This window comes from Anser brachyrhynchus, assembly GCF_964034855.1.
Source record: "Anser brachyrhynchus genome assembly, chromosome: 27".
NCBI lineage: Eukaryota > Metazoa > Chordata > Aves > Anseriformes > Anatidae > Anser > Anser brachyrhynchus.
In genome coordinates, this window is record NC_137720.1 from 6,921,065 (window position 1) to 6,934,331 (window position 13,267).

At 53.0% G+C, this 13,267-nt stretch overlaps 1 protein-coding gene across 5 annotated transcripts; it reads left to right on the plus strand.

Moving 5' to 3' along the window:
* The first annotated feature begins 8,701 nt into the window (after positions 1–8,701).
* On the plus strand, positions 8,702–13,187 carry CDKN1A (cyclin dependent kinase inhibitor 1A). 5 transcript variants are annotated; one of them, XM_080569622.1, is made up of 3 exons: positions 8,702–8,853; positions 10,903–11,313; positions 11,803–13,187. In XM_080569622.1, the coding sequence occupies exons 2-3, from the start codon at positions 10,911–10,913 to the stop codon at positions 11,850–11,852; spliced, it is 453 nt and encodes a 150-aa protein (XP_080425748.1). In that variant the 5' UTR covers positions 8,702–8,853; positions 10,903–10,910; the 3' UTR covers positions 11,853–13,187. The 5 variants fall into 5 exon arrangements, with proteins under 5 accessions (XP_080425748.1, XP_080425749.1, XP_080425750.1 ...); XM_080569623.1 differs by having other exon boundaries at positions 8,839–9,075; XM_080569624.1 differs by lacking the exon at positions 8,702–8,853 and adding an exon at positions 8,956–8,976.
* Positions 13,188–13,267: the final 80 nt, after the last annotated feature.

The following is a 13,267-nucleotide window of genomic DNA, read 5'->3' on the forward strand; positions in this document are numbered from 1 at the left end:
CTATGGAGAGTAGTGTTTACAAATGGTTTTGTTAAGAAAGGGATGTTTTTTTCTTTTTATGTACATGCTGCTTTTTGCTTATGGCAGAGAAGATAATTTTAAGAATGTCTTGCACTAAGGAAATGGAGAGGTTAAACACACACTTTATTTCAGTGGGATCTGTTCTGCCAGCCTTCAGATAACGTTCTGCTAGCCAGGTTCATGCTTGGGTGAGCAATTGCAGCCTTCTAAAATAGTAACAGGGATTCTAGTTAGCAAAACTCTGTTGCAGCTACATTTGGGGAGCTGCTGCAGTTCTCCAAAATGAACGTGTTTCTAGAGCTGTGCTACTCTGTACTTCAGCCCCACCAAGAACTAAAATATATTCCTGAGAGAAATCACTTGCATGTTTGTACTCTCTGTTCTTGTGTTTCTTGTCGTTTGGAGTCAAAGAAAACATCAGAAAAAATGCGCAGTGCTGTTGGGTCCTCCTACAGCAGCCCACATTGCCTTGACTGGCAGGTGAAGCATTTCATCTCAGTGTCTGCACTTTGGGGACCTGTCAGCAGAATTCACCAATGGAAGTGAAGAGTACCTAGCAGTTCTGCACTGTTTCTTTTGCTATTAATATGATTTCTTTTCAGACAGATTTCCAATATTACTCTTTGACTTACAGTCCCATCACCAGAGGATGTCACGATGTCCTGTCATCATGTGACATGAATTTCCACAAAGCATCTGAACATTTGACCAACTTTCTCCCATTTCTGCTGGTCTTAATCAGTGTTCCCATACCCATGTTCAAAATATGTCCCAAAACCTGGGGTCACAGTCACCATCATGAAATGTCCTACTTTGGTGCTGATGTAGCACAGTGTCACTTAAATAGAAAAAGGAAAAAAAAAAGGGAGTGCCAACCCCTTATGCAAACAATGCCAAAGGGCAATTCCAGTAGCTCAGGTTTGACCTTAGATCCCATGGGGAGAGTACCTGGCATATGAGAGAGACCTACCGTAGAGGGTCTGTTTCCCTGTCACAGCAATGCAGCTAGCTCCAGTTTCACAACTCAACCTGCCAAAAACAGACAAACTACAGTTTTCACTTGAAAACTATTAAAGTTATTTCATAAAACAATAGCTGAGGTTGAAGCAGAATCCCAACCTGCTGGCCTTTGCAGAAAGCAGTCTGAGTTCCTAGAAATGCTGTTACTGTATCAGTTTTCTGTTTCATTTCTGAAATCTCAAGCTGTTCCGGGTTGCTGAGGTACTACCATTATATATATCCCGTTATTGCTGGTCAAACGAATGTGGGCTAAAACAGCAGATCCAGACAAATATAAAATTGACTGTGCAACAAGAACGCTGCGTTCCCAAGTGATTCATACATCTATTATTTAACAGTTTTAGTAGCTGACATAGCTATTAGTTCAACAAATCTTCACACTGACTCAAGAGGTGTGTTTCTACTTGGTCCTTAAAGTAGGATTGTAGGACTGTAGCTGTTTTTCTTTTTTTTTTTTTTTTTGGGAGTAAATCCAAAAAGGGAAGTGTCCATCCTCAGCCACATTCTGCCGCCACTTTGAGTGGTGTTACTCCACAGCTTCCCTGTGTTATCCTAGGATTAATCCTTGTACAATCAGATTAAGACTGTTCTCCACCTGCCTTGGGCATGCCCATGGTCAACACGCCAATGTGCTGCTGAGTTGTGAAGCAGATGCAGTGCCATAGCAGTGCCCGGCGCAAGCAGCCAAGCTGCCAGCCATTGTCGCAGCTCTGTCATCGTGCAGCGCCCTGCGATGTGTGCCTTTGTGGGAAAGGCCCTTGGAGAGCTGCAGCTCCTGCGTCTGGAGCAGCAGTATCAGGGTGGAGCGGCAGTATCAGGGTGGGGCACCCTGTCACCCTGGGTGTCACTTTTTAGCCGGCTGTAAGATCGCTGCTGCCAGCTGTGAGAGAGGAGCATTATCTCGGCCTTTTGCATAGGCTGCTTTGCTCATGAATATTCAGGAAACTACGTGAGCATGTTGACAGCAGTGTCTGCGAGGAAGCTCCGCTGCTCCACCCAGCGTTTTCCCCACTTCTGGAGACAGATTTGGAGTTCTTGTTTGCTCTAAAATATTTGCAGTCGCTCATTTCTGACTAATACTGACATTATTTGCTGTCACATTAAGGCACAGTAGGTTGCTGCAGAACGCCATCCAGCTGGACGCAGTGCTTCCTGGTGCTAGCAAGCGGTGAATTGATAGTCTTTTCATGCATTACTATTATAAGCTTTTTGGGAGGAGGTTTCCACAGCAAGAGATAGGGTTCAGGTGTGGTATGCTGGTGCTCCTGCCAATATTAATTCTTCTAGTTGCCTGGTTAACATGTCCTGCACAGCAACTCACAGTTGAATGTTCACCAGCTTTGGTATCAGGAGTTCCCCTGCAGCGTGTCGGTTTGATAGGGACCAGTGAGGTGTTTTTTGACCAATTGCATGGACATTGTCAGGTTTTCATGTTTCCTGTTTCATAGCCTCTCTTTGTCTCCCTCCTGCTGTCTTTTAGGAATATTACGGTTGTCTATAGATCTTTTGGTCTTCTACAAAGCCCAGGTTTATTACAGCAGGACAGGAAGGGCTCTGGCACAGGGTCACTGCTAGCAGGTAAGTATGGAATGTTTTTAACATCTCTGTTGCATTACTGACAGCAGCTCCAAGATTCAGCAAATTTCCTTTCCCTGGTTCAATATAAATTCTCACAGACAAGGCAGAGAAACTAGTGAGGGAGGCTGAAACAAAAAGGAAAAAGGTTTATATCAGCGCCAGGAAAACCCTCCTTTGCTGGAGATGGGCAGAACTCTGCCATCCCCACCGCCAAGCTCAGGCACAGCTTTGTGTGCCCATGCTCAGTATCAAGGCCATCAGAGGCTCAATCTGGGGTGTATTGCTGCTGTATATGATGGACACGTAAAAAGGAAAGTGTAACCAAGCCTTTCCCTGGCGCCAAGGTGGCGGTTGTCATGTCATTGCCGATAGCTTTATTGGAAGCTGTAAATGCACAGCCGTCCCCTCCCGTAACCTCTGCTCCATACAGGACTGTGCAGCTGAGTCCCTGTGCAAGACAGCAAGACAGCCATCTGTCTGCCTGTCCATGGTGGCTTCCTGAAAGGTGTGACACAAGGGGAGAGATGCTGACACGTGGTGAGATACTACTGAAGAGGATGAGAAAGCTGACACACATCCTCCAGAGCTGTGGCTTGGGGTTCCTGCATGGGCAAGCTCAGGTTGGGGTGTCGAGAGCTATCGAGAGTGGAGCCACTTCTCTCACAGGCGCCGTTCTGTTTGACTGGTTTGGGTGGAGAGTGCTCCACCAAATCAGGGATTGCTTTTAAAGCACACATTGTGAGCAAGCGTTAGTCAACAGCTCTCCATAGTAACATCCTTCTCATGCATGGCTATAAAGGGCCAGATTGTGCTCCTGGTGGATTTCAAGCAAATCCACGCTTTGCACAGAAACGCACCCTCCATTAGCAGCTCTGTGGTACACGTGTTGTCTGGTGGGAGGAGGTTGCACGGATCACCAGCTTCCCACATCCATGGGCCTGCAGCGGGAGATGCCGAAGGGCTGGAGTGGTCCCGGTCATCCTCCCACCCACTGCCACCTTGACGGAAAGCCGTGCTTGTGTGCAAGGAGAAGCTGGCTTGAGACTGGGAATCGGTGAACATTCTGGATTGACCTTTTTCCCTGCAATGATTTTTTCAAAAAGGTAAGTGTTGAAGAGCCAAAAGCTGGGCTCTGTCCTGGTATATCTGGGTATAAGCACTCTTGGCAGAGCAAGGCTCTGCTGTTAGCTGTGGCCCCAGTCTTTGGAGTCCTCTTCATCTAATGGGAACTTCAGACTCTGGAAGCAGCAAGCAGATAACAACTCAAACAAGCCCGAGGTTTGAAGCCAGGTACTCCCTGCTGCCCTTGCAGAATGATGAACAATGAGGCCCTTTGCAGCCAGTTGAAAAAAAACAAAACAAAACAAAACAACAAACGAAACAACAACAACAAAAAACCAACAAAAAGTTTCCAAGCTGCTCATGGAAAGTCAATGAAGCAATTACGTTAATGACTATGAATGAGGCTAAAATCATTCTTGGATGAAAATGGGTGAGGGGCTAAATGAAATGAACAATTCATAGCCTAGCTCCCAGCATATTTCCAGTATGCAAAAGCCTTGTTTTAGGAACTGTCTCATCCCTCATTTGTGCTTGCTGGGACTCTATTTCCACTCTGCTGGGTCTGGTGTCTCATCAAAATGCCCTCATAAATGGAGCAAACAAGAGCTGTATATGGCAGGAAAACACTCAATTAACACGATCCAAGTTCTTTTAGGGGCAGAGTTAATCAAGCATTCAGCATTTTGTCATTCTTGTCTTTCTTTCCTGGGAAAATCCTATTAGTATGAAATCACTTAATTGGGCACTTCAAAGAGCTGATGGGAAAACAGCCTTCACCAGGATATAAATGCCATTCAGCTGAACACTGGGTCCATTTAGACTTTTGCTGGAGCATGAGTGTTTCATTAAGAGCCTTCATATTTCATACTTAAAAGAAAAAAGCTTGTTAGTAGAGATAATAATAATAATTAATAATAATAATAATGATAAAATCTTGGAGATTTGAATCTTGTTGAAGCAGGTTTTTAGTGCCTGCATATTCATGGCTTCGTTTACAGCTGAGCATCTTACACCTATACTAAGTGCATATCAAACACTGCTTTTCTGAGCTGGGTGATTTCACACCTGCTTTGGGTATTCTTATGAGTAAAGGATGTTTCATACCCCATGGGAGGTGGGTGACAGCCCCAGCTGATCTTTGGGGTGTTATGCAGTGCATTTTGCAGGACCGCACACCCAAGCCCAGGAGCTTGTCCTCGCTCTCCATGTCACAACCCCTGGCAGAGGGAAGAGGGCTCTTTGGGGCATGCAGGGCTCTTCATGGGGAGATTTGATCAAGGGGCTTTCTTTTAGGTCATGGAGAAATTGCGAAAGAACAGTTGAGGTGGTCTCAGCTTCCCCATTATCAGGTTGTTTCTGTGGGCAGGAATTTAGGCTTTTGTAGAGCTTGAGTTTATCCTGCCTTGAAGAGTAGCACAGTGTGCCCTAACCTGTCATTGCAAAATTCATCCCAAAAGACCTGAAGGAGGCTCATCTGCCTGGGACTTTTCTGTTTCTTCCAGCTAATTTGGTTGTTCTAACAGGAATATTAAATTTTCTGACAAACCTTGTTGCACTTGCACCTTCAACCATCAGATTTCCAAACCAGCCTCCCAGCTACTGCTGCTGGGGACGGCTGGGTGAAAAACTCTGGATCACTTGGTTCCTATGATCACCTCTGGGTAAATGTTTCCAGGTCAATCACATGCTGATATATTAATGACATTTTGTATTCAGCCTTTATAACATTCCCCCTTGTAGGTCTCTAAGTGCATTTAAAGCAGTTAAGAGCATGGGTTGGACTTGAGCATCTCACCCACAAAGAGGTCCTTTCTTGGCACAATGTTTTGCCAGCTTCGTTCTTCAGTTTGGGGTCAGGATTACTTTAGGCAGATCAGATGCCTGTGGCTCAGCAATTCCCAACTTACCCCATTCTCAGTGTTTGAAAGCCCAATTTCTTCCACCACCTCAGGTCATTCCCCCCTTCCCTCTGCATCCCCCCAGCACCAGGGTGCTGCTCACCACGTCCCTGGAGAGGACAAAACTCAGTCTCAGAGGAAATGTGCCTGGGCATGCTCCCCTGTCACTGCCTTGGCCATCCCAGCACTGAGCACAGGCTGACTCATGCACCTCTGCCTACTGTGAATAATTTATTTGCATATGTCTGAAGCAGCTTCTTCTCCCCTTGACATCTGCTGGGACCTACCTGCAGAGAGCTGTGTGGAGAGGAAAAGCTCCCAAGGATTTCCCATCCCAGATGGCAACAGCCTTTCTGTATTTAAGTGCATTCAGTGGCTTGGAAGAAGGATACTTTGAAGGTTATGAAATATGCATTAATTTAATATATCAATGTTGCCTTCAGCCCTTAGGATCTGTTTTGCAAGCAAATTGCAAGAAAGGATTCTCCCGTGATCACACCATGGGGGTTTGGGACAAGTGGGTGAGGCTGGGAGAGGAGAGGTGACAGCTCTGATGCTGTGGCTGTAAAAGGACGGTGAGAAGGAAACGCTCTGCCTGTCCTCACACCACTCCTGGTCCCCAGTGCTGTGCCTCTGACCTCCTCCTCCTCCGTGTTGTTGGGATTGAACATCATGAGTCACCTTTGGGGTTTTCTTTAGTTCCTGTACTGCCTTCTGCATTAATCACACTTTTTTTTCCTTTTTTTCTGATGATGCCACTGCAGACTTGACCATGGACTGTCTGACCCAGACCCTGACGCCGTTTCTCTCCCCACTTCCCATTTCCAACAACCCACTATGCGTAGGTCTCTACAGCTGCTGTTTTGCTGCCTCCCTTGGGGTGCTGGCTCCACACGGCCAGAGCTTGCGGGTGTAGCTCAGCCACTGATCCCAGCACTGGGACCTGAGGGAGCGAGCCACCCTCATCCTGGGGACCCTAAGCCCATCCCAGCAAAACTTCCTGGCCATCATTACAGAGCCATTTGCTAGGTTGGTCCTGGAACATGCCCCTCCGACTGTAACTGGGGGTATTCACATCAGCCAAGCATGTTGGTTGGTTGTCTCACATCACTTTATTTCTCTAATCCCTCTCTGCAGCATCACTCACTCTTGCATCAGCAGTTGCTGGCGTTTGCTGCAGATCACAAAAGCAAGCCCACTCCTTCATCTGTCAATCAGGTGCTGCTTTAAAAAGCTGCCAGCTTTGACAGCCTCATTCTCTTTTTTTTTTTTTCCTTTTTTTTTTCTTTGTATTTTTTTCCTTGTATTTGGGAATCTTTTATGAAAAAGAGCTCACTTAAGTGAGTGTCCTCTTGGTAAGTGCTTCTCCAGCTAAGAGCCCCAAGTGGCAACTGGAGACTGCAGTACTGTGGGAGGATGCGCACTGCGCCACTGCTGTGGTTGGGCCGGCGCTGGGCTTCCCTTTGGTGCTGAGCACATCTTCAGCACATCCAGAGGAAGCAAACCAGTGAACTTCAGCTTGAGCAGCACCGGCAGCTGGCAAGGAAATGAGGTGCTGATGCACAGTGAAACGCAGTGTGGGGCTGGAAGCTGCTCCTGCAACCAGGAGCAAAAATCTCATGGGAAAACAATGGGAACGGCTTCCCTGCAAGGAAAGGCTTTTCCAGTTTGCCAGTTGTCTCTGTGTATTACAAACAGGAGGACAGGTTGAATTTGTTGTTCTTGTTTTCAGCCTGAGGGGGAGGCTCGAAAAACAGCACTGGAGCCTGTTAATTTGTGTGTGTGCTGGACAGCAAGCTTCCAGCGGCTTCCACTGAGCCCCAACAACATTAACAGTGGATCAAACTCCGGTGATTTGGCAGCATTTGGGTCCAGCCCCCAGCTATGTCAGGATGGATTTTCTGCAATGTGCAATATTAATTTAGGATGCTTTCACATTCCCAAGAGGCTTGCAGGGACCTTTCCTCCCCATCCCATCCCTGTCCAGAGGGAGCCAACCTGAATACAAATGTCTTGGCCAGGCCCAGTGCTGCAGTGGGGACCAGCAATGGAAAATACTGCTGCAGTGCGTGGCTGCCTCCAGCCAAACATGCCCAAACATAATCTCTGGCTGCTTGGGCTGGGGGGAAGCTGCTGGTCCAGACAGGAAATGCGTGGGGTTTTTGCATGCTGAGGGTCCTGCTGCTGGGAAGGCTCAGCCCCCAGCAGCCACCAGTCACGGGGTGCCTGGTGCCCTTGAGGAGTGCCTGCAAATGAGAGCTTGAATCTGGCCTTGTATGCCACTTGAAATCGTGCTGTCATCTTACTGTACCCCAAAGGAGAGTACTATGTTTGCACCCTTGCTGCCCAAGTCATCATGTCCAAGGTGCCCGGGCAGCTTATGTCATGCTGACGGGGTGCTGCAGAGCCCATCCCCATGCATCACAGGCAAGCTGACCCTGAGGGCATCGGCTCTGGTGCTGTGGGGCAGAGGTGGCCCTGGCGCAGCACAGGGGTGGGTGCTCTCTGCTTTAACCCCAATGGAAGCTGCCCTTGTTTTGGACCTTTCGTGTGCGTGAACTTGGATGCATTTTCCAGATAAGCCACACATCCCTCCAGATAGTTCCCACAGTTTCCTGCAGGACATGCACAGACTTGTTCCTCCTCCTCGCCCTTGTCTGGGAAGCCGCAGGACTCAGACCACCGGATGCTTCCCCAAAACTATTCGCTGGTGCAGCCCGGTGCAGGGGCTCCGCTGGCGGAGCAGAGCCCGGCCCTCTGGGCGAAAATCCCGCAGGAGAGGCCAGGGGCAGGCCTGCAGCCCAGGACAGGGCTGGGCAGTGCCTGGGGACCAGGGGAGCATCACCCCCGAGCCGGACACCCGAGGAGCAGCGAGAGCCGTCCCGCGTTACTCCATCATTCCCCTTCCCATTTGAATTCCACCCTCCAGCGGCCCAGGAAAGACCGGGGTGGGATGCGGAGCCCCCTCCATCCAGCAAAAACGCCGTTGGCGAAGATCCCCGCGTCTCCCGCTTGGCAAGGGGGCGGCCCCGCGGCCCCCGGTTCCTGCATCCGCTGATGGGGGGGGTCCCGCATCGCCCCGCGGCCCCTGCCCGGTCGTCCCCGCATCCCCCCGGACGCCCCGGGCCGGGGCCGGGGTGGGGCCGAGACGCGGGGGCGGGGGGGAAATCCCGGGAGACGCCGTGAGCGGCGGGAGGCGCCGCCCCGGCCCGCCCCGCCCCGCTATAAAGGGCGGCGAGGGGCACCGGGCAGCGACGGCAGCGGCGACGCGAGGGTGAGGGCGGCGGCGGCGGCGCTCGGTGCGGGCCGCATCGCCCCGCGGGCACCGGTGCTCGCCGGGGTTGGGCGGCAGGAGGCGGCGGCGGCGGCGGCGGCAGCAGCAGCGGTAGCAGCGGTAGTAGCAGCAGCGGTAGCAGCGGTAGCAGCGGCAGCAGCGGTAGTAGAAGCTCGCTGCTGCAGCTGCTGCTGCTGCCCGGAGGGCGGTGGCTCCGCGCCGGTAACGGGGGAGCGGGGGGGTGGCGGCCGGGTTCAGGGGGGCCCGACGCCGGGTGGCGCTCGCCCCCCGGTGGCGGCGGGCCGCAGCGCATCCCTCGTCCCAGCCGGGCCGGGGGCGGCGGAGCGGGAGCCCCTTCCCCGCTGCGGGCCGTCGGTGCCGTGAGCGCGGCGTCCTTTGCCCCGTCCCCGGGTTCAGCGTCGCGTCCGCTGCCGGGTGCGGGATCGCCCCGCAGCGAGCGGGTGGAACCGGGAGCGGGCAGGTCCCGGTGCCGCAGGTGCCTGCGGGGCCGGGAGGGGGCCGAGGGGGCTGTCGCTCGCCGCGCCCGGGAGCGCCTCGGCCTCGCAGCCTCGCCGGGCGAGGTCCGGCCGCGCGCCCGCATCACCTGCCCGCCCGGCCCGGCCCGGCCCGGCCCGCGGGGCCGCGGAGGCCGCGGAGCGGGGCCACCCCCGTGGGAGGGGGCGGCGACCTGGCCCCGGCCTTCCCGCGTTCGGTCGCCCGCGGCCGTGCCTCAGGCCGAAGCTGCGTGGCGGCGGCCGGAGGACGGGGACCTCGGGGCGTGGCGGAGGCGGGCAGGGCCGGGGGCGGCCGGGCAGGGTGTCGGAACGCGTCCCCTGCCCGGTACCTGCCGGGGCTTGCCTGGACATGCTGGGGCTTGCCTCGCGGTGAGGTCACCCCGCTCGCGCTCCGGCTGCCGGCGGGTGGGAAGCTGCGCTTCTGCTTTTCCTCGGGGATGTCCTCTGCGGAGCGGGAGCGGGGCAGGGGGTCGAGGCGGCCCCGTCTGGGGGCCCTGCAGCGGCTCCTGGGTGCGCTGAGCCGGCTGTGCGGGTGGCGATGTGTGGTGGGGAGCTGGGCGGGGACAGGTCTTCCCCAGACCTTGCCAGCTGCTGGGGCTGGGGGCAGGAGGCTCACCCCCTGTCCGGGGGGAAGGCTGGAAGGGTGCGCGTCGGGGGGTCTGTTGGGGTCCTGGCTTTGGGGATCCCAGGTTGGGTGAGAAATGGCAAAGCTGTCTTGCATGCAGGGATTTTTTTTTGTGTGTGTGTGAATCCTTTTTTAACCAAATTTAGCGAGCACAGCTACCAAAGTGGGATTGAGTTCCAAAAGCCATTAATCCCGGAGTGGTGTTGGTTTTGCTATGATAGCAAAGCTTCTCCCACAATGGTGGGTGGTGCAGGGGATCCGTTAGCCCCACACCTATGTCAGGGGAAGGTTGCTTGGAAAGGAAGCCTTTGCCACTTACCATGAAGGCCAAGGCTGTTGGCATTAATTTGGAAAAAACAAACGGGGTCTTGCCCCTGGTTACCCAACAGCTTCTTGCAGTTGACAAATTGGTTAAAAGTGGTCAAACTTGTGGCATGTTCTTGCAGCTGCTTAAAAGGCTTCCTTGCCACTGAGCCTGGGTTTTTGAGATGAAGAAACTAGCCAGAAAACATCCGGTTGCTTCATTTGCACGTGTGCCAGCCTGAGTCTTTGTGCCTGCATGGAAATGGGAATGTGGTGGGGTTTTAGACTGAGGTGCTGGATTCTCTGCCATGGCAGGGCGTCACCTGCTGGAAGAGGTATGGGGAATGACAACACTTGCACATTTCCCCATCTCTCTGAATCACTACAGGCTGTGTTTGACTTCAGTTGTGTTTGAGCTTATGCCCAAGACACCACTAAAAGACCAAAACGAGTGTTAGCAGATAGAGGCTCCACTCTGGGCTGTTTCACTGCCCAGCAAGTCCCACCCTGGCTGCAGGCTGCTTTGCCCTGGCAGTAGATGTGTCAGCCCTTGGGCTTGCTCATGGCTTACCCAACACCCTCTAACCTGCTCTGCTTTCCTCCCAGCTGCCACGATGCCCCTCTCGCAGAGCAGGGCTGGGCAGGTGCCGTGCAGTAGCAAGGTGTGCAGGAACCTCTTTGGCCCTGTGGACCACGACCAGCTCCAGAATGACTTTGAAGACCTGTTGAGGCAACACCTGGAAGAAGCTCAGCACCGCTGGAACTTCAACTTTGAGACAGAGACACCATTGGAAGGACACTTCAAGTGGGAGAGAGTACTCCTGGCTGAGCAGCCTTCCCAGGAGGTCCTCAGTCTTGGCAAGGCCACCAGCAGTGAGAGCAGGAGCTCCTTGGCCCACAAGGTCCCATCTAAGGACCGTCTTGGTGGGTCTCATGCCGAGGCGTCTCAGCAGAGCTCAGAGGTTGGCAGGGCTGGTTCTCCACAGCACTTGAAACGTGGGCAGACCTCCATTAAAGGTGAGTTTTGGTGTCCCCCTGCGCACTCAGTGTCATTGCTGGTGTTGTGACCATCCTGGTAGGGACAGGTGGAGGGGATTAGGTGCAAGAGCCTTGTCTGACTCCTGGCCATGGGACCACCCTTCATGCATCTTTCCTGGGGAAGTGGAGCTTGTCTTCCAAGGAGAAAGGCTGCAGACTAGGGTTCCTTTTGGTTGCTGAGGGGTGGGCAGTGAGTTCACACCAGGGTTGGAGGTCTTGTAACTAAAAATGACGCAGGACAGTTCATTGGCTTCAGTTCCCATGACCTGAGCCTGTCCTCAGGATCAGGGGTGGAAATACAGGAAATACAAGAGGTGGTGGAGGCCTATGGGCTCTTCTCTCCTGGAACTCATGGCTTTGGTAGGTGGCTCTAAGATGGAGCAACCCTGGGCTGGGTTTTGGGGTGCTGCCATGGGAAGCTTCTGATGGGCTGGAGGCACTTTTCAACCCTCTCTTCCTGCCCTCCAGACTTCTACAGCTCCAAGCGGAGGGTTGTCCATGACAAGCCCAGGCTGTGACTGCTGCCATCTGGGACAGATGATGTGCCCTGGGGGTATCTCTGGCTCTTTCCCCCACCCTGTGCTGTGTAAGTTCTGTGTATCAAGCAATGTTGAGTCTGTAGTTCCCTATTTATGAGTAGCTCTGGGGTCCTGAGGGACCTTCACTGTGTGCAATGTATAAAGAAGAGTAGGAGCCCCATGTTGAAGATTGCAGCCCTGCCAAAGGGATTGAAGAGGACTGAAAGGGGGCACGTGGGACCGCCCAAGTCTATCCTCTGTCCTGTGTTGGTAGGACCAAGCACTGTCCTTGCACCATTTTTGCACTATCCTGCTGTCCAACCATGGTTCTTCCCTGCCTGATGGCCAGCTATGGAGCATGTGTCAGCTCTGTGGCACCAGAATTCATCAAGGTCACCAATATGGATTGTAGAGCAGTGGGACAGCCTGGCACAGAGTACACAGCATCACTGGCGTGTGGTGCTGGCACAGCAGGATGGACATGTCTTGGTGAGCCTTCCCCCACATGGGGAAGCACAGCAATGCTGGGGGCTGCTCCTTCCCCCAGGAAGGAAGTGCTGGTACCTGGACAGCCCTTCCTCTGAGTGGCCCCATGATGCTATCGATGGACACCAGAAGGGTGATGTGCCGGAGGTTCCCAGCACAGCCCCTGTGGGGCCAGCAGTGCCTGGAAGACTTTGGGTTGCTCTGAACTCTGACCCAAACTCCCATTTCCTCCTCGTGGTGTTGGCTTGAGTGGTGCTGTTTGTCCTCCTGTTGTGCCTCATTCAGTGCTGACACTAGGCTGCAGAGCTGCTGCTCTGGCGCTGCAGGACTGCTTGAGGGGTGGAGTCTTGCTTGTCTGCGAGGATGAAGCTGAGAGAAGTTGTAGCCTTTTCCTGGACTTTTTCCTATTAAGGAGCTGGGGGAGAGGACCCTTGCCTGGCTCTGCGGAGTGAGCAGCATCTGTCTCTGGGATGTGGGGATGTCCTGGCAGTGCCACATGGTGCTGCAGGACATGTCCCTGCTCTTGAGGGACTCAGTGCTGCCAGGTCTCAGCACTTTTCACTGGGTTCGTCTCCTGCCCTGCTGCATTTGGACTCTGGAAACTGGCGCAAGATGGTCCCAGGTGGAGTAGGGATGGGGTCCACCTCCCACCTTGTACCATGATGCACTTTGCTGTCAATGAAGCTGGCAAGCTCCCAGCACTAAATGTTTATTTATAAAAATACTATTAAGGCTGCCTGGGAGAGGGGAAATAACCTGTCTACACCAGGTCTACCTGGTAATACCAGTCTATAAATGTAACTGAATAAACACCTGTAACTGAATAAACACCTGTCTTGTGTAAGGGAATCAGTGGCTGTGGATTAATGGAAATAACTGCTGTGTGGTGAGCTGGGAGCAGGGTCTGTGGGGGGAGGTGACTAGGTACC

Bases quoted from the DNA above. Each gene is read 5' to 3' on its own strand.
- CDKN1A (XM_080569621.1), top strand. From the start codon at position 9,806: ATGTCCTCTGCGGAGCGGGAGCGGGGCAGGGGGTCGAGGCGGCCCCGT. The intron at 9,879-10,902 runs GTGCGCTGAGCC...CTTTCCTCCCAG, and splicing joins GGCCCTGCAGCGGCTCCTGG to CTGCCACGATGCCCCTCTCG. The intron at 11,314-11,802 runs GTGAGTTTTGGT...CCTGCCCTCCAG, and splicing joins TGGGCAGACCTCCATTAAAG to ACTTCTACAGCTCCAAGCGG.